Consider the following 21,876-nt stretch of genomic DNA (forward strand, 5'->3'; position numbering starts at 1 on the left):
AAAAAATACAACGGCATATCTTTGGCTCTGCTACATGTAGGTTTCCTTTAAACTCTGAGGTGTAAGAATCTGTAAATCAGTGGTTGGTTCTTTGAAGCACACACAGTTAAGCCCCAGATTATCCAAAGCTATGCCATATTTTGATATAAAATGTTTTTTGTAAATATAAATCAAGTGAGAAGTAGAGTTATGTTCTTACAGACTTCTATGCCACTGCTGGCTGTTAGAAAGAATGCAGGTTTAAAGCATTTCCACACCAGTTTTTTTTTCCAGACCCGAAGGCAACATCCATCTTTTTATACAGTCGATGGTGGTGGGGCCTCATTTGCTCCACTAATACACCCAGACGCTCCTACAGCATGAGCTTATCTTATCTCAGAATTTGATTGTGCAAGTTGCTATTCTGTTTTACCTTGTTTTCTGGAATGTTGTCTTTTTGATCAATCAATCAAACTTTATTTGTTAGCACTTTTCATATAAATGCAACACAAAGAGTTTCACAGATGAAAGGAGTAAATAAAACAATACAAACAACCCTCCACCCTTGACATCATGTTATAAATGAAGGATTTAAAAACACAGCGATCGATCCTAAACGACACATGTAATGAGGAAACACCAGATGAGATAACTTTTAACAATCTGATTTTCTAAGTTTTAATCCCTCTACTGTTGTTTGCTGCCTGACTGATGACACTCTGATCAACTCAGGTGGTATTATATTAGGAAACTTGATTCCATTTGATAATCTGGCTCCCTTCTTGCTTTTGATAGCAGATGCTACGGGCATGACATAATGAGTGGAAGGAATAATAATTTTAAAACTCTCTTCAAAGTATAGACACATCTGTAACGTCAAAGATGGAAAAAAAAAACAACAAAAAACGAATTCATGCCCAGAAATGATTCAATTGTTCTCTTGACTGAGTTCACAATTTACATTCTGTTCATTTGTGCCCCCAAACTGAACCCTGACACCTGCTGGAGTCTACAATTACAGTCACATTTTCACTTTTGGAACTAAGTATGAAAAATGATGACTCTATTTATTAACTGCACAGTGTTTGCATGTGCAATTGTTACGTGAGAGACAAAAATGAAGCGAAGCCTGTGAGCATAACCCCTCCTTTCATCCCTGCATCCACAGGCTCTACATTACCCAAGAGGGGAAGTTATTATTGTCGCTCCCTGATCCCTGCTGTGCTGGGCTTGATTCTTCCTTGCGGGGAGTGATGAGATCAGAGCCTAAATTCTACATTTACATAATAATTCACTCCATCAGAGTTAGACGATGGAAAATGAATTTATGAATAGTTTCATGCACGATGCAAAATAACTTGAGACGAGTTGATCTTTCAACTGTACATTTATTTCCAAAAGGCTGCATATACATTTGCAAATTCTACTGTACAGAAAACATCCAAAATGTCCATAATTATAGATACAATATACCACAAAGCTGCCCTGGCATTACCAAACATAGATGTTCAGCACTAGAAAAGCTCTGCAGCCTATTCAATATTATAATCTTAAATACTTTTTCAACTAATACCTTTAAATGTATGTCAGTATGATTAATTGTTCTTTTTTTTTTTCATCCCCATCTGTACTTTACAACATTCACCATTTACAGTAGTTAAACAAGGCACAAGAATAGTGATATGAAGCCGAAGGCCATGCGTGAAGCAAAAAAGAGCATGGGACCGACCAACTCAGGTGACGGGAGGTCATGGACGCAACAGTGAACTTTTTATCTCATGAAACAGGGTTAGTCTTACACCAAAGCATTATACATAGTGAGAGAGAGCGTGTGTGTGTGTGTGTGTGTGTGTGTGTGTGTGTGTGTGTAGGTGTGTGTGTGCGTGTGTGTGTATGTGTGTGTTTGTGTGTCTGAGCTCACTATTAAAAGAACTTAATTTCAGCACGCTAATGGGATACAGCAGACGTAGCTGAAACACATCCAGGATGAAGGTGACTGATGAGTGTGATAGGATGTACCACACAGACAGGATGCTCTCGATGCAACATAAGCCACCGCTAAGCGTTACAAAAGCACACATTTCCATTTTTGACACTCTTTGCTTGCAATAATGAAAAGGAAAATCCAGTTAGTCACAATTAAGGAAAAGAAATAAATATGTCGGGGGAAAAAATAAAAGATTCCCTTTCACATTCTTCACTTATCACATCAAAGATGAATTTAATTCATTTAAAAATGCATAGAGATGATGCAGAAAAGTAAAAAAAAACAACAACAACAAAAAAAAAAACAGGTCGTTATGGTGGCAGGATGAAATTCACATATACAGTATCAGGTCAGAAATACTCTGTGACGTATTCAGTGTTGCTATATAATACCTGATGTACCACTGTGGGACATTAAAAATACATCTAGTTCTCTTTATCAGAAAAATAGCCAACAGAAATTGATTTATAGACAAGAAATAATAGTTGTAGGTTGAGTTTATTTACCTTACATTAAGGATTTTATTAGGGTAATTATGTAAATTATTTGTCACGGTGGAGGCACCAATCTGAAGATGAAGAAATGCTCTTTTCTGATTGGACCTTTTGTGATAGTGTGTCATAATTCCAAGACTTTCTTTCTACTTCACTTCTTTTAAGTCCTAACACAGCAGAGGTATGTAAGATTGAGGGCACTCTTGTGTGGACGAAGCAATGAGTGGTGGGAGCTGCAACTAAACAGATTTTGTGTGCACGTGAAAACGCCTTCAAGCCTACGCGTTCATGTGTACGACATTACTCATCTTACCGTATATCTCCAAATCTTGTGCCATTACTGTTATTTTCTGTTTCTGAGTATGCTGAGGTTGAGAAATCCCCCAACTAGTCAATCCACAGAACTCCATCTTGAGGATTTATAATGAGTAAAAGCTGTAAATAGATTGAAAACGTGTGAAAACATCAGAACTGAGTGGAGCAGTGAAGAAACAATAACCTTCATCAAAGTAATACATGTATTAACCAGAAATATCATCATTCCATCATGCTTTCGGCATCATTTTATTTGTGGTTTAGCTTGATCTCTGCCACTGCAAACATGGTTTCATGTTCTGATTAGAGAATTAGTGCCAGCAGTTGTTTACCTTGCTAAGCCTGAGCCTCGTATTCACATGATAGCACTTAATTTGTATCTGTGAAGCGCTTTGCAGTTCTTTGTTCATTTCACACCATTGAAAATGAATGTAGTTTAAAATGGTAAGAAAACTTTAATTATCCAGTCGTTTTAAATAATTGTTCACATTGAAGTTGTTGCTCCAGCATAACAGTTTTTGAACAAACAAATAAAAACTGGCTGAATCTTGTCATTACGTCTCTGTGTTGTGTTTTTGTGGTTGCACTGTACCATTAGTGACTGGGTTAGTTCCATTACGTATGTAGCACATCTGACCGTGCAATCATTGTTTGGCCACACTTGTATGTTAGGCATTAATAAACTATTATAGGCAATAATAATGGTGTCTTTGCTGTTGTTTGTTTATTTAGCCATCAATTAATTTGTTTTTGTTGACTATATTTGTATGTATTATAGCGCACATCCCCCGAGTCAAAACCAGTCTCTCTCTTTTCTCTTTAATTTAACCCCTAAAACTTCATCTCTGGGTATCAAAATGACCTATTGAGAATTTTCATTTCCATGAAAATGGTCCCTTCCTGCCTGAAAATGGCTTCGCTGTAGTGCTATGCCATTATTTCCTTGAGAACGTGCACATCTATGAAGTCTCTGTCCGTCTCTCCATCCATCCCTCGGCCACTATGTACTGCTCCATCACACCAGCTCACCTACGACTCTGTTTAAACACTGTAAACCTACTTCACACTACACAATGGAGTTATTGAGCCATACATGTTCGAAACAGGAACAAGGAACTAAGAATAAAGATGTAGAAAGTCTCACCCTGCAAGTAGACAGGATTGGTTCCTCAGGTTTGTTATGTATGAAACCCTGGAGGTCTGAATGTTCATGTTGTTGGTTTAAATGTGTTTCCAGGTGACCATGGGCCTGACTGCTTGGTTTCCTCATGATATGTCTTCTTGCATATAAAAACACAATGTGGACATGCGAACTTGGTTTTCACCTGAGGAGTTTTCAAAAGACTAAACCATAGCCAGAATTTAGGATGTTCTATGGTTCATCACCAAATGCTAAAATACATCCTGATTGCAAAGTGTTATGGATAACTATCAGTTGTACCAACATAGACTTATAATACCTGAATCTCCATTTGTGACCTACAAGCTGATGAAGTGTTTTCTATATGAAACCTGTTAGTCTGTTATAAAGGAACTAGTTGCACTGTGTATGTGAGCTCTACTATGTGCCTGGAATGACAAAATGTTTTCCTGGGACCAAAACAACACTTAGGCCAAACTGTTGCTGCTCCTCTTTGCTGGATGCACATTTAACCTACTGTGGTAGCTTATACAAGGTTTATTTATACATATGTCCTTATCCCAGGCAGATATTTTTATTGTATGTTAGGCAGACTTGGATATGAAATTCCAAAAAACTGCTTTTTTCCCTTAACATTGGGGTAATGTGACACCACTAAATCACAAAGAAATGAACAGACACCTTCAAATGAAGCTGCAGATGTACGACTGGTTCCATCCATCTTATCTTTATACACCAATCAACAACAATATTAAAATCACCCTTACATGAAGTGTCCAACATTAATCATCCTGTTATATTGCAATGTTCTGTTGGGAAGCCTTGGGTCCTGGCATTCATGTGGATGTTACTTTGACACATAGCATCCATCTAAACAAGCTCAGCCCGTCTCATGGCAAATTCACTCTCCGACACCAGCAGGCTCCCCCAGCAGGACAATGCACCCTATAACACTGCAAAAACTGCTCAGGAACGACTTGAGGAACACGACAAAGAGCCCAAAGTGTTGACACAGCCTCCAAACTCCCCACATCAAAGGATGCATTGGATGTGTTGGAGCAAGCTCGAGCCACAGACGCCCCGCCCCACAACCCACATGACCCTAGGATCTGCTGCCAATGTCCAGGTAACATACAGCACAGGACACCCCAAGAGGTCCTGTGTCTATCGATTGACAGTTGACAGGACAGAACTTCTTTGGTAACATGAAGAGAACCTACACAATGTTCTGGCTGCTCGAAATAAAACAAGTCCTATTTGAATAGTACTAGTATTACCTATGGTGTTTCATTGTGTTTTTTTTTTTTTTTTTTTAGCACAGAATAAGTCAAGCCATTGTTTTACTCAGATTTACTATGACATTAATGGGCTGCCACTCAATAACTGACAAACCTCCTGAAAGACAGCAAAACGTTCCTTACTGCATGCTACAATGCACAACGCCTTTTTAAACATCCATTCAGATTTTGCTCCTCTGTTGGATTCAAGCTTTCTGTGAATGGGTTTCCATGCTTTGCAGCGTTATGCGCCTCCTCTGATTCTGAACTCTAAAAGCTATCCAAACTTTCATTTAGAATTGCTAATTGAGCTGCCATAATTGTAGAGCTGGAAATAGGCAGAAGAAAGGTGCTGAGAAAACAAACAAATTATGGACATGGCAGATTTAAATCACAGATAACCTTTGCAATTACTACAAATTACTGGAGGCCCTCAGGTCATACTAGTCTTCTGTGAATAATAGACAATACCCAGAAGAAGTTGAACAGTATATTCCTTCCTCAAGTGACAAATAACTAACCTTTAAAAAGCAGTTTACCTACTGAAATTCATTTTTGTCTTTTTGAAGGCTACAAGCCTTGGACAACACTCACTCAGCCTTTCTTAGCTCATCCTTTTCGTTCCCTCTTCTGCAAATGTGACAGGATTTTTCCGGTTGGGAGCTGATGGCTCAGTAGAGCTGCCTGTATCCTTAGAGCTAGGTGTGCAAAAGTCTGCCAGCATCTACAATGGACGAAATCAGAAAATAACTGTACAGCATTCATTTTCATTTAAATAAAATCTGTTTGGCGTATGTGGGTGGTGTGAGTTAACACAGGATGTGGACCCCAACTGTCGTGCTCCTCAGTCCAGTGGCACTTATGTGCGAAATGTCCAATACCTGACATCCCTGGAATTTAAGACGCGTTCGTGTCGAAACGTGTTTCAGCACACTTCTGGTATTACTTGAAATTGTAATTTTATAGATATTAGACTTATCAGTGTTGTTATCTTTCTTCCTGAACTGAACCCCTACTTTAGACAATTCTTTCTTTCAGTCATGACTCCTTCTTGCTTCAAGTTACCAGCAGAACAGACCAACGAGTTTGATGTCAACAAGACATGCCGGCATTGACAAAAAGGAATCAATAAGCACAGAAGCATATGTTTCTGATAGATCAGGTAATTTGGAACCGGTTCTTGATTCCCGTCTCTATCTTCTACAGCTCTATGCTTGTCACCTGGCAAGCTCTCCTGTGTCTGAATGTAAATTATTCAGACTTTTTCATTCAGCACCACAAAGGACATTTAATTCGCCTCTTTGGAGGCAGAAAACTTATTGATATTTCAAAACCTACAGCAACGATATATTTCATGGCTAGATACCGAGTATGAGAGAAAAGATCCTTTTACATAATTTGACTTTATTCACCCAGCTTGCATTCTGGTGAAGCGAAGGCCATTATGAGACCCACTGGGATTTCAGATACGTAAACCTTTCTGCACTGTGAGGGCTGAATGTTTTTCTTTAACTTCAAATGTGAATTATGTGTAATAAAACTCACATATGAACAAATTACATTCTCACCTCATTGACAGTAAGTGTCCTCCAAACACTGTTTAAAGCTCTGACTGCTTCAGCTGGTGCAATAACAAGATCAGAGAGAGGTGAATGGTTTATTTACCTTAATGGCTACTTGCATTGTGATTATTCAATCTATACAGTACACTCTTTAAAATAAGTCAGGGACCTACTCCCGATGAATGAAATGAATGCATGGTTGTAAGGATTAGATGAAACTTGTAAGTTTTGAACCTCATTTTGATGGGTGGGGTGGACATTGCACCAACCTAATATATAGTGTAATTTAGACTGAAATGTGTTGTTTTTATTCAGTTTAATTCGATTCAATTGTGCTTATATGGCATGGATTCACAACATATGGCACCTCACAGTGCTCAACATAATAAGGTATAGACCTTACAAACAGAGAACTCAACAATCCAGCGTTGTCTTTGGATTCCCTCTTAGCAAGTGGTCAGCAATGGTGGGAAAGAACCAAAGATACACCATCTAATAGGGAGGGGGGAAAAAAAAAACCTCCAACAGAACCAGGTGTTCAGTGTATTCAAATATACAACTGCAGCCCAGAATAAAAAAAAGTTAATCAGACAAAATTTTGTTGTTGAATAAATAAATTTCCTAAAAGCCAAACGCTACTAAGAAAGTCTAATTGTAGCAATCAATATTTTTTTTAATGTTTACCACCTTAAAAACGTGTGTTCATACTTATGGTAATTAAGTACATAACCCTTAAAAATGTATTTTAAATAATGTGGAAATACTGGTTGGAACAACTTTAAAACTTGCTGTAGATAGAATGCTAATTCCCCCAACTAAAGGTATTTTTTTTGGTTCAACGTAATATTAAAAGAAGATTGGTGCAAGCTGTTGCATTCTTCTTCATTTTTGATTGTTCGAAAACACTATTTTAGTGTATAGAACAAAATAGCAAACCTTCCATCTACCTCTGTTATATATATATATATCCAGGACATTTCCTTATTCCTTCAGCATGATGTGTGATTTGAACAGATATGTGACTGCGTGTTGTATTTCCGATGCTGACACCATCAGTATTCCCATACAACATGTATACAGCCGTTCCCATGTGTACATGAGCTCTGCAGGCACGGAATGTCAATGTATGAGTGTGCATGTATGTGTTGGGGGCAAAGGGGGAAGTTGGTGGGGCAGTTGGGTGTTTCAGGGCCTGATATGAAGTCTATGTGGCGGGTGTTACGGTAGGAATTGGCTGATAAGATGGGACGATACACTCCCTGCAGTGCCAGGAAATGATGTTTTACTGCTTCTTCCGTCTTTATCTGCCGGTGGAGGAAACTGTAATGAAGAGTAATGCCATGGTTTGAAATCTCACTCTGCCACATTACGCCATAACAACGGCTTTCGTTTTTTTCAAATAATGTGTATGCTGTGCTGTCCTTCAAAGTTAGACTGGGGCTGATGTTGGATTTTTTGCAAAGAATTTTTGTATAAATGGTCATGTAACACTATCTGAAGTGCCAAACTTCCCATAGATTTTTTTTTTTTTTCCTAAGAGATGAAAATGGGTCAGTTTTGAGATACCTGGATTTGAAAGTTCACAATCACAACATTTAAGCAATCAGCAGCTTCCCTTTGAAAATATAATACTGGACATCAAAAAAGTAGCTTGTAGGTCTGCATTCGTTCTTTGAGACAGGGAGGGGTGGATTGGGAGGTGGGTGGGGGGACACAGTTGTATCACTTTATTTGCAATTATGCAAATATGTCCAGCTACTGTGTGAACTGCTGGGGAAGGAGGGGAGATGGTAGAAAAGGAGCTCCCTTATCTTCTAACACAGATTCAGAAAATAGCAGACACAAAAGAGAATGAATATACATCAACTTAAAAAAAAAAAAAAGAAACAAGAAAGGAATAAGTTAAAAGGAACTTAAGAATTGAGTGAAAAGGCAGAAAAAAGATTTACAGTCCATCCTCAGACAGATACCTAAAAGAGAGGGGCAGATCCGCAGCACGCGCTGGCTCACCTCGACCTGTTGTGATTGGTCGGCGCGTTGACCGCTGGCACTGTCTACTCACCGACAACCTCACGACCTTCTAGCGCACCGCTGCAGTGTGTTGTCCATCACTGGTTGTGCGCGTACACAGATATATGCTTCAGTCTGTCCGTGTTGGCTCGCTGTGTCTCCTTTCTCAGCCTGTATATTCAGGAGCAGAGTCCTCTGTCGTCTGACTGGTGAGTTTGCCCGTTCCGCTCAGACTGCCCGCTTCTATGTGATTGAAGTCAGTCTCCGGCTCATCCTGGTCCTTAGGGGAGCTTCTGGAGTGGATCTTGCCAATCTCCTCCAGGGCGCTGGCAAGAGAGTCAAGGTCAGCAGTGTCCTGGTGGCGAGCCTCCCACAAGCTCAGTATGACCGCAGAGGGACTCTGCTGCTTTGCAAAATAGCCCAGGTTTCTGCAGAGGAGCACATCAGGGAAGATGGGATTAACTTTCTTTGCTGATGATATATGTATTTATCTTACAAACCTAAAAGGATCTACAACCTGTTTAAAGACCAATTTAAAACAAATATGCTTATTCATCACTCAACACGTTGATGACCTTCTCCTCCTCCACTGTGATGAAAAATATTCATAGATGATTCTTGATTTTTCTTGATAAAAACACAACAAAATTAAGTAAATAATAATTTAAGACGGGAACTATGATGAAGTGTGTTACACTTTTTATCAGTGAAAAAGAACTGAATAAAAACATTCAAGACATACAAATGAACAAATACAACAATCACTGTGGAATCACACAGTGCTTCTCCTCATCAGAGTTTCTTCAGCCACCCTCTCTTTTTTGAGTACATTTATCAGTTTAACCTGGTGTTTATGAAGCTACTTATGAGTAGCTTAAGATGTCAGGCAGTAATGCTCTCTGGCTTGTTCTTGAAAGAAACACAGTCATGAACTCATCCAAAAATTACAATAAGAAGCAGCTGAAACAAACACGTCGGCAACAGCACAACACAAATGGTAAACTAACACTGGAAATTCTGCATTTTTCCAATTAATGGTGTTGTAATTTTTAAAAAGCGATTTCCAATAAAAATAAGTTAATGTAAAATGCACTGCTATGGCTCTGATGGAGCCAACTCTCTCTGTCTGTAATCAACACTGTGTTGGCTACATCCTGCCCACAGCACAACCTGCCTGGTTACATGTCACCTAGACAACGATCATCTTTTATCATTTTAATGATAAGGATAAATGTTGAAAAATTCTCTTTTAATAAACGTATGTAAAACATAACCAAGAATTTCACTTATACTGCAAATACATATTAGATCCAAAAGAGTAAAGTCCATTATTGATCTCCCTGATTACTAATAATCTGTATTGACATTAGTCATGAAAAATCCGTATTGGCTGAGCCCTATCTGAGCCCTTCATTCAGATTAATTACCATTTTATGCTTTTATGAATGTTTGTGGCAACAGGAGTTTGTGTGGTTGAATCAAAATCAACAAGAGTAACGCTTAATAAGATTCCATAAGAACAACAGAAACTTGCAATAAATAGTTTTCTAACACACTATCCTGTCTGTCTGAGCTGCTATAGAGACACTTTCAGTTTTAAATAATGTACAGCAATTAAAACTTGTTTTGTATAAACACATATTATTAAAACTACACTTAAATGCCTCATCACACATTACCTGTTAACACAGCAGCATCGCTGACTGAGTCACTACTATCTGTTTAAATATCTGGTATGAACATTTATTACATATTTATATGCTGCTAATAAACACTAAATAAGGGGACGTGTTAAGTAAACTGCAGTATGTGTGTTTAGCTAATGAGAGAAGCCAGTGCAGCAGTGTGGCTCACTAATGTCTTTTTAATAGTTTTTAGAAAACAATAGAGCTGTATATCACAGAGAAATAAGATATACCAGGCTTTGTAACACACAATACATTTTAACAGGATCACTTTATTGTTGGTTCTCTTTTAATGGGATTAGTTGACAATGAGGAAAAAAAGAACAGACCATCACCAGACTTGTATTTAAATATGGGAAAGCAGTCAGTGTGTGAACAATCGCTCTGATAAATATGACAATCTGTGGATTCCATGCCCAGCATGAACAGACAACAGACCAAATTAGCTGTATAACATCACTGGATTACAGCTACAGGTTAAAAGATGAGGAGCTCTTTTACTGACTCTTGTGAGCATATGTTTGTTATTTGAGTGCAGTGACTTAAGGACTGGTGATGTTTTCTCCCTAAGGAGAAATAATGACCCTAAAAGCAGCTCTCTGGCTCAGCTTGTCCAGTCTATAGTGGTGGCAATGATATTATATACATTCTAACAGCTACAGCCATGACTATGTGGCTGATAGGAATGATTGATATGCTCACTTATGCTATGCTTTTATGTTATGTTTTTAAATACAAGACACATTTCCATAATGTCAGAACATGTTCTGACATTATGGAAATGTGTCTTGTATTTAAAATGTTAAAGCTTGAATATATCTGTGTGTGATTTGATTTATTCGTTTCTTGACTACGTCAGTCACAAACACACATTCTTGTCAGGTTTTTTTTATCCAACAACATTTTAAAATTCATTTTAAGGCAATTTATCATATAAATATATACGTGCACATGTGATAATCCCTTATTTTCAGAGGATCATGCAGCAGTTCAACAACACTTCACATTGCTGGAACTTCAGAAATGACTTTGCTACGTGACTGTGAATTCCTCGTGAATTGCATTTTCTATGTATTACAAATTACATTTCAATGCTGCACTTCTTATCATAGATGTGGTCCTTCATATCAACAAACCAATAAAAAGACTCTCTACAATATAAATAAATATAAAATCAGTTTTCCAACTGTTCAGTACATCATGTGCATTAATTACTGTGTTAAAGAGGCACCTGTCAAGTGCAAAACACATAAAGTTATACTATATTTAGATGCATGTAGATTTCATGCCTCATTAGAGAATGCTCTGTATAAACAATGGGTATTCACATGGCCCAAAATCAATACTACATTACTACTATTCCCTTCAGCTGACTCCCAGAAAACCAGCTCATTATATCTGTAACTGTAAATTAATTGAACTAAACTGAGCGTCTCATTGCAGTAAACACAACCATCTGCTTTTACATGTAGCTAAAGCATAAAGTATGACCTTTTACGACCATTAAAATATAATCAAGAATAAATTAGCATCACAAGTGAAGAGTAATTACAGGCAAACTGAGTTTGGTTTGGATTCATTCTCAGGTTCTGGTAAAGTGAAAGAAAAGAGAGCTTGTTGCCATGCCAATACATTCCAATGTCCAATGCTTTTATGTATCATTTAACGGCCAGTCCAGTTGAGGGCAGTGTTTCACTGCAGCTGTGTGCTGCTTCACAAGAGAAATAACAACAAGCAACATAAAAGGCTGCAGCCATTGGTCACATCAGCCTCAGTTCAAAGCTGCCCAAGTTGGAGAGGAAAGCTTATCTGGATAATTTGGAATCCCAAAGGACTCTTAGATACCAGCGTCTCATGAATCATGCACTTAACAGGAGATTATACCTGTCACGAGCTAAGACCAAGCAAAGACAACAACTGGGCTCGGTAAATACCAGGGTCTCATCATAAATGCATATTTGTATTTGATAGAGGAGGGACAATTGGGTAATAAATAAGTTATCACACATACATCAGGCCGACAGAATGTTAGAGATGCATTTGATATGAAACTGTTTATTCTTTACAAGGAAACTGGATTTAAGGCCAGAGCAAAACCCACAGTGTATATATGATGTTCCACAGTCACTTATGTGCGATACAATTAAATATTCAGCACTTATGTTATTATTCACATATGAGTGTGTTCACGACAAGGCCATTGCAGAGAGGAGGTCGCACACACACACACACACACACACACACACACACCTACACACACACACACACACTCATAAACACACAAACATCATGCAGTCCAGAGAGGATGCACATCATACACTCACCGATCTAAGTGGAGTTTCTGGGCTAAGAGCTGCCAGTCCTTGCCCTTGGCGTTGGCAGTGTCGAAGGTGGCACAGATCCTCTGGCGGATGGACAGGGGGATTTTGAAGGCCTTGGACCCCGTCTGGGACGTGATGGTGCAGTCTGTCTGCATAAAAAATGGAACTGACTCCTTTTCAGTCTGCAGGAACATAACAGAAACGGACCATAATCAGACTGAGGTCAGAGAGGATTTGCAAATGCTGCTTTGCGCTTGTTTTAACCAGCTTGAGGAGCCAGATGGGTGGAGTTTACTGGGTCAGGACCATTCAGACAGGATGTTTAACATTTTAAAACATTAGTTTAAACTAGTTAGCCCACGGTGGAGGCGTCTAATAGTCTCTTGCACTGTGGATAGTGCTGGTATTTCTCAAAAATCCCGTGATAATCCAACCCTGTGGACTTGGAACCAAACACAGCATAAACCTACAGGTAAAGTTTACATAAAGGTAGAGAATCACTTGAAGACATTTTCCATGAATCACAATAATCCATGATATTTTGCCAGCAATCACTTTTCCATGCAGGCCTCTTACTATTCCATCCAATATCCACACTAAGCTGGCTAAATTCGTAAACACATCTTTTTCTCTTCATTTAAATAAAATAGCATCATACTTTAGCAAAAAGTGTCTTTTTTTGAGTATGTAAATCTTAAACCACTGACTTGCGGAACTTTGGAGAAGCCATGTTATATTGTTGAATGAACAGAAGGTGGCAGTGACACAACGTTTCACTGTTTTTTTTAACTAAACCTTGAAGGGGAAGAAGAAACACAACAGCACCAACAGTGCTTTGCTGACTTTTAATTTGTTACAAATTCTTAAAAGTCGTTCGACTTTTACTTGTTCTGGGACAAAGTCATACTTCATAATTCGTTGTATCGCTGTAAACGGTGGGTGCAAAATGGCCAGAAGCTGCAGTGAAAACTGAAGTACTCTAGTGTTTCTTCTTTGCTGTTTATTTTTGCGGCTGGGTTGCTTGTGTGTCGTCTGCACATGCCCAGTAAGACAGTCACCTGTTCTGGGTTAAATGCAGATAGAGCTGCAATGGACTTTCAACTGTGACCATGAGGATGTGCAAGGGTGGCCAACAGAGAAACTGAAAATGGTTGGAAATGGAGAAATCATTATGTAAATCCATCACCCTCTACAGCCACCATGACGTGACATCGGTCAGGGCCAAGCGCTCACTGGTTTGGTTGAATAAGCGGCTAATGTGACTGTTTGCTGACTGTTTGTAGCATTCAAGGATTCTAAGTTTAGGACAGGTTATGCGTTCGCATTTGAAGAAATTCCAAAAAGCATAACAACACGTGTTTCTATAAATCAGTTTTTGTACAAAATTTGCAAACACAAAAAACAGGATAGAAAAACATTGAAAGGTTTCTACACATGTCTGAGGTAGAGAAGTTGATATCGACACAATGTCAGAGGTCCATACTTGGAAGCGGGATTTGGTATTAGAATGGGAACTTCAGGTTTAACTCTGGGTTTTCATGTCGACGATGCTGATTCACTTCTCATGCTGCAACATGACCTGCTCTGGAGCAGGGTATGTTTAAGAAAACAGATCAACGCATACTAAATCACCGCTTACTGACCAAACATTTATCTCACAAAACAGCATCGCCATTCCTAGAAAATCCCATGGAGCTCAGATAGCAAGAGGATCTCTGAGGAGAGCAAGAGTTTTTAGAGGCCATCTAAACCCTTTTCTTTGCCTGATGAACAGAGATATGGGAGATATAGATTCTCAGTGGAGGGGTCTTTCTTGTGTTTTTTTTTTCAGTAGACAATCTGAAGCCATTTTATTGTTTCATAGACCTTTGTAAAGCGATAATCCTAAAACAGAAACTGCTAGAGCATTGAAGTCGTTGTTCTTTACTTGCTTCCAACAATGTTTACCACCATGAGGGTTATAGCTGAAAGAACACAGCTACAATTTAATAGAATACACGACTGCAGTAATAGTCATATCTACTCATGCCTTAATGATGGGGCAGTGATATCAATGGGCCTTTGAATTTATGCATTTACACAGTTGAAAATGTTTTGATTTTTTGTTTTTTTTATATCACCTTTCTTTCCTGTCTCACTGCAGGACCTGTGTTGCTTTCAGCCAGTATTATATTTTCAAATTCCTCATACAGGTTTAGAATAGTAGGTTGTTCTTGTTTAGACAAATATGGGACTCTATATCTGTCGTAGTCCAGGCCTCAGATCTGTGTTTACTAGCAAGTAGAATTCAGAACACAGCCATTTTGACATACTGCTTTTATTCCGTTCTATTAATTGCGCCATTTCATTGTATCTTCTTTTACCCGTTGGGTTTAAAGGAATGCAAATTGATAATTAGCACCACCAGCTGTTTATCCTGATTTTGTCCAACTCGTAACATTTACATAATAGTGGTAGACAGAAACACACATAAATTTACATTTTCTTTAATTGATTTTCTGAAAAAATTGATCTAAACTTAAATTGAACCCTGATTATTGGTTCCTGCTGGTAGAAAGCAGCTATAAAACTGCTGTACTGGTGTAGATGACATTGATCCAACCTGGTGACCCACAATGTAAAACGCAGCGTAGACCTCTGCAAATGGTCGTGTCTGTTTGCTGTAATGTGCCAAAATGGATGTGGTGATGGTTTGAATTCCGCACACAGCACCTATAAACACTTTCATTTCTTCTTTCTACCTGACAAACCCCAACCAACAAGCTGGGATTTAATCAAATCATAAAAAGTAATTGTAAATCATATTTCATCTGTGTCCAAGCATGAGTTCAAATAGTGTTGGTGGCCTTGAGGTAGAATGAGCACATTTGTGACTGGTTGTGAAAAAGCACTTGGGTAAAATCAATGAGTAACACTCTCTTCTGCCTTAACAACTACTGTCAAGGTGCTCTTGAGTGAGGATTTCTAACTCCTAGCTGCTCCAGTGGAGCTGCTCAGCGGCTGACAGAAGACTGTTGTTAGAGTGGGCAGCTCCCAGGTGTTGGTGCATGTGAATGTGAAGCAGGCTATTTGCTGGAACACGTGTCTCCCTGGATGAATAAAGGTTAAAAAACACATACAGCAAACGTGGTGAACAGCTGGATCCCTGTTGTCGGCGTTAGCCGCGTTTAGCATAAATCTGCGAAGAGAGAAAGAAGGTAAGAGTGTCCTCCTCGCTCTATTAATACACGGTGCAAGCTCAGGAGAGCTGGCCCTGCTGTGAGTGGACACACTCCAGGAAGGTTACATAAAGGTTGATCGAGAAAGTAAAACAACCCCCCCCTCCCAACAATCCATGCCTCCCGTAGCTGCAGAGCCTCACCTCGGCCACAGCCGTGTAGACCTGCAGAATCTGCTCATGGCCTTTGACCTGGCGCACGCTGATTTTGCAGGACAGCTGGGCGGTGGCTGGGCTGTATCTCTCCAGAGAGAAGGCACAGTGCAGGGGCTGCTGGTTGCTGCACCACACTTGGGGGAAGGAGAATTCCTGAGAAAGGTACAGGAAAAAAAAAAAAAAGACTTCAGAGATATTACGCAGTACGCAGCAATGTTAACATATGCTCTAAATGAGATGATTCAGCTTGTTCTACATGTGACCACACTGTCACATGCATAACCGCGTACATGCTGCAAGACAAAAGGTAACAGTTGACTTTGTCGTCTCAATGATTCCAAGGTTTGATATATGTATGCATGAAAATGACTACAGTTAAAGAGAGAAAGAACTGTTAAGGTTTACATATACAACCTGAATCCTGATAGTTACTCTGATAGAAGAAGCAGCTTGCGGGCTAAGTACTTTAAGCAATGTGAGTGGGGAAAACAGGGAAAAAGGGAAAAGATTGCTTGTGATATATAATTAATTTCTGAAGAACGGGCACATCTGTGGGGAAATGTCCTTGACCTCTGTTAGACTGCGTCTCTGCCATATCTGCATATTAAAAGTAACCTGTAAACGATTCCTAGCGAAGACCGCGGCATTAAAAGCACCGGCCGCTGTGCTCACTCTAGACTTAACCCTTATGGCTTTGATCTGGGCTGCCTGGCGCAGCTCACGGCAGCAGATAATGGAGTCTGGGAGTGGGTGGTGGGGGAGCGGGAGGGGGAAGGGGAGGTGATGGACGTGGAAAGCCGGGATGCTCTTTAGCACTAAAAGCTGACTTGATGTATGGCTCGGCTATTATTCTGCACCTGCTCCACCGAAGCAGGTTCACGCCGCCTGCCTTCCTGCCTTCCTGCCTGCCTACTGTCCCGAGGCCTTCATAAATAAGGCGGAGGAAGGGTGTCTTTGAAACACTTTCACCCTGCGTTCAGATCTTTAAGCAACAACAGCATACAGTGGGGACACAACTCAGCTGCTCTGCAAATGGCAACAACAGGTACAAACAGCACTCACTGACTGCTGCACTCCATCTAATACTGTTTGCATCTTAATGCTCCTGCAAGTGAAACAAACACAGAGCTATTAATCTCTGCTCACATCTGTCTTCATGAACCCTGTGAGTCTGTGAGTGCAGCCTTAAAGAACAAAATGGCGCACACAAACACAACGTAAAGTCAGTCAGAATGTGAGGAGCCAGACTGAACGTATTTTCTATCAAGACAAACGTCTTCTTCTCCGTAGGAACGCATGTGACAACAAAAGACACTGCAGTCAAACATGCTGTGAAGGTTGTTTTCTAAACCCACGAGGGCTGTTGCTTTGTCACTTACACCACGTCTACATACAGTAGATGGCAGAGCAGCAGCGGCAGCAGATCGGTATCGACATGAGAGGTGTTGAAGGTGCATGCTGGGCTGGGGGTCGGCAGCATTTTAAAAGCGCTTCGAGAACAAACACACAGTGAATGCAGTTGTGCAGATAATACATAGTGTAAAAATGTGCTTAAGTTTGTATTTCCGTGTGTGAAAGCAGGACTGATTAGATGTGTGAGATGGATGCCTGAAACAAGCCTTTCTGTGTAGACCAGTTTAGAATGGGTTTAAACAACTGAGACAGCTAAACAGACAGTTACATCAGCTAAACTAGAATTCTGCGTGCTAAATTGGACCCCATTGCTGTGTCAAAATGAGAGCAGCTTCAGCGCACATCATTGTTCTTTGCAATTATGGAAACTAGCTTTCTTTCACTTAAAAAAAAAGTCCAGACATCCTGCTGAATATGTTACAAACTAAATGCAAATGCAATAGTCTTGTTAAAATTTAGATCATCACAAAAATGCATGTTTATCAGTTTAACAAAAAAAAGCAACTTATACAGTAGAACATTTAACACACACACACACACACACACACACACATAAAATAAGTCAATTCAATTAAATGTGGGAATCAGAATCAAAACATGGTTCATCCAAATTATAAAAATGCATCGATTGGGATTATTAAGATCATTATGTACCTTATGGATGTGTATATTTTACTGAATTTAATGAACAATTTGTAAGGAAAGATATAAAAAGAAAGAAAAGGAAACAAAAGGAAACAAAAGGAAAAGACAGGAAAGAAAAGGAAATTTAAGAATTGGAAAAGAAGGTAAAGGTAAAAAAAAAAACAACAACAAAAAACTAAACGAAACAAAGGTAACAAAAAAAAATTATGCAAAGAAAAGGAAACACATGAAGGTCAGGCAAGGAAAAGAAAGAAAGGAAATACAAAGAAGGAAATAAACTTGGTTCTGATCACTGATTAATAAACAGTAACAACTAGGTGCTCTATTGGTCATGTGTTATAGATGCATCTTTGAATCCTCAGTAAGTTAGGAATTTTTGAATGTGATTAAAATTAAATCTTGTCAAACATTAACCAAAAGATCCTGTGTAAGAATGTGAATGCTGTTAACAGTACAGTGGGATGAAGTCAGAGCTGACAGGAGAATTTCATTAACAGAAAAACAAGCAGAAACACATCACAGCGCCGCTCACACTGTTTGATTGATAAGTGAACCATGGGAGGAGCACTGCACAGGCACCACAGTAATTAGCTGCTAGCAGCAAAAACAGGATCCTGCAATTTAGCTCTTACTAGTGTATGCATTATGCATCTTATGTCCTCACTGCTGCAGTTACCTGACATGTGGTAAAGGGTTTGATGCTCCACAGGAACTGAGGAACATCCTGGATGGACACCTGCAGGCTGAAGGTGTTCGCTCGGAAAGGCAACATCTTTGGCTCCTCGAGGAGCTGACCCCCTCTGGTCTTCTCTGCAGCCACCACTCCCTGACGACGAGAGGAGGGGGAGAAGCAGAACGTGAAGTGACAAAGAAGACAAAGAAGGGAAAAGAAAGAAATGGAAACAGCAGAAAGTAAAATGAAGAGGAAACAAATAGGAAGAAAGGAAATGATAGAAAAGGTATAGAGATGAAGGAAAAAGAAATGGGAAGGAGAGAAAACAGGGAGAGGAATAAAAAGGACAAGACAGGAAAAGAAAAGAAACAAAAAAATAAAAGAAAGGAAAGGAAAAGAAAAACAGAGGAAAAGGAAAAAAAAGGGAAAGAAAGAATGAACAGTAAAAGAAATAAAAATATAGACAAAAAGAGGCAAAAAGGACAAAAAAAGCAATGGAAAGGATAGAAAATGAAGGAAAAACAAAGGAAAGGATACAAATGAAAGATGCAGAAAAGGAAATGAAAGACAAAACAGAGAAAAGACAGGAAGGGACAGTAAAAGAAATGAAGTGACAGAAAAAGATGAGGAAAAGAGAGGAACACATGAAGAGAAAGAATAGGAAGGGACAGAAAAGGAAATGAAAGAAAAGGAAAGCAAAAAGACAGAGAGACAAATGAAAGGAAACACAAAAGGAGATGAAAAGAGGAGAAACATAATGAAAGGAATGGGGAAGCAAAGTAAGAAGGGAGAGGATGCCAGCAAAAGGGGTTAGAGGGAAAGAGGGGATGAGTAAAAACAAGGGGAAAAGCAAGAATTGAAATTACTGCGAGAAAACTAAGAATGCAAGAAGCCTTGCTTCTTTTGGAGGTGCACCACCTTTGCATATCAGCACAAACACCTGTTGCTAATCCTTTCCTCTGTCACATCCGCTAATTGACTCATCCCAAATATTAGCAGAGCAGCAGGCCGCCAGAGAAGTGACGTCACGCCTCCGCTGAACAAATCCTACAAGTCGCACTCTTACATTAGCATCACATTTGCAGCCTCGACATGACAGATTAAAGCTTGAATTTAATGCTGAGGGAACTGTCGCTGTGTGTGTGTGTGTGTGTGTGTGTGTGTGTGTGTGTGTGTGTGTGTGTGCTGCGAAATGTCCATCTCCCAAATTGAATTTGTGATGATGAAAGAGCACTTTGATTGTCGCTTGCAGGTATTCATCTGTCATCATTGTTCAGCGTCCCGGTGGGATGGTTGGGTGTCTGGCCTGTCTATCCTTAGCCACCTCAATCACAAAGGAGGAAGACAGTGAACAGAGCTGTGGCCAACGCAGAGCCACGCTGATTCATTCTGACTAAGTGTCAGTGCGTGAAAAAGCTTGTCGATGCATATGTGTGTTTACATGTGCGCTTGCAGAAAAGCGTCCACGAGGTACACTGCATATCGTTATTGCTGTAGGTGTTAAAAAAAAAAAAAAAAAAAAAAAGCTGTTGTCAAAATGCAGATGAAAGACATACACTAAATGTGACAACAGGGACCTGAAATATGGCATTCCTCCTCTGCCATCTGCCTCTGTCTGTGTAAACTGTTAGCCGGAGAGCAGCCGGACAACGGCCCATTTTTATATTTATTTTGTTTTTCTCGTACAGCATGTGGTTAGCTTGGATCTGCGATAACATTTGAACTGATCTGAAGCTGTCGAGATGCCATGATTGAAGCGTTCTGCAGACTGTGACTGTTCCTGATGTGCTGTTTGACACGTCACGCATGATTGATGTGTCTTAGAAGATGTTTTACAGCTAAGGGAATGTTGCAATGTCAACCAGGAATGAGAAATCCAGGAAGAAGAATAGTTTCAAAGTGCTAGGAGGAATTTTCAACATCCACACTTCCTTTAAAACCAATCAGGAACTTGGGATGCACACATTCAGCACACATGGTACAAAAATACAACACAGAGGCCAACAAACCTTCATCAAGATAGAAATGCAATCAGTTAAAATATTTGCAATAACTACCTTGTCTAAGTTTTGGAAGGAGCTGAGAGAGAGTAAAAAGAGGGCTAGAATCTACTGATTTTAGATAGTACAAGTGTGAGGAGGCACTGGATAGCAGAGACTGAAACTGTTGATTTAAAGGATGAGAACAATCAGACAGGATGGATTCTGCTTTCTTACATAACAGTTTGTTGTAAAGATTCTGCAGAGCTTCCTGCACAGTGCCGGCTATTTTGCTGCAGACATTAACTACCTTATTGAGTACACTTTTGTGTCTGACCTTAAGAGACTGATACCAGCGGATTAAAGGGAAAGTGAGCACAGACTCAACAAAAGATCGATAAAACATTCTCATCAGGGTCCTGTCAACCTGGAACTTTGAGAGTTTCCGAAGACAAAATAGACGCTGCTGGCTTTTCCTATACACCATGTCAGTCATTTTCTGCACAGACAGTTTTAACAGACAGGTGGACTGGTTGAACCAACGGTATGAAAGATGAGCGAGTGCCAAGTCAGAGATCAAAGTTACACCTCTGTGTGCATGGAAATGTAACGAGAGAAGTTACCTTAGACTTCTAAGGTTCATTTCTAGTAAAAACCCAATCACAAGGTTTAAAGGCCCTTCCGATGAAAATGAAGTGTTTTAACTAGCTAACATGTCCATATGATGCATTTATATGGCAGAAGACATATCAAGAGTGAGTATTAGAGTGTAAGAATATTTCCACCATGAAACTGCAGTGTACTGAAGACAGTCATAAAAACACAGAATCAGACTTTCAGGCTTTTACACAAAACAAATCTGAAGAACCAATCCTGTCAGCTTGCAGGGTGGAGCTTTCTGTATCATTATTCTTCTGCAGAAACAATTTCTATTTTGAACATTTGTGGCAAAATAACCCCTGAAAAACTTGCTAATGAGTAGTGTAGAATAGCTTTATGATCTTCAAGCAGTTGTACAGCAC

The 21,876-nt window shown here is 39.5% G+C and overlaps 1 protein-coding gene across 1 annotated transcript in view; it reads right to left on the reverse strand.

Annotated features, from left to right (window-relative positions):
• Nucleotides 1–8,931: 8,931 nt before the first annotated feature.
• unc5db (unc-5 netrin receptor Db) overlaps nucleotides 8,932–21,876 on the reverse strand; it is a 246,866-nt gene continuing 233,921 nt past the window's right edge. Inside the window, exons 14-17 of the mRNA XM_008276956.1 lie at nucleotides 18,879–19,028; nucleotides 16,133–16,297; nucleotides 12,775–12,953; nucleotides 8,932–9,193 (exon numbers count right to left, since the gene is read on the reverse strand). Of these exons, the coding sequence (XP_008275178.1) occupies nucleotides 8,932–9,193; nucleotides 12,775–12,953; nucleotides 16,133–16,297; nucleotides 18,879–19,028 (756 nt within the window). The remainder of the gene's footprint in view (nucleotides 9,194–12,774; nucleotides 12,954–16,132; nucleotides 16,298–18,878; nucleotides 19,029–21,876) is intronic.

This window comes from Stegastes partitus, unplaced genomic scaffold (assembly GCF_000690725.1).
Source record: "Stegastes partitus isolate 25-593 unplaced genomic scaffold, Stegastes_partitus-1.0.2 Scaffold84, whole genome shotgun sequence".
NCBI classification, from domain to species: Eukaryota; Metazoa; Chordata; class Actinopteri; family Pomacentridae; genus Stegastes; species Stegastes partitus.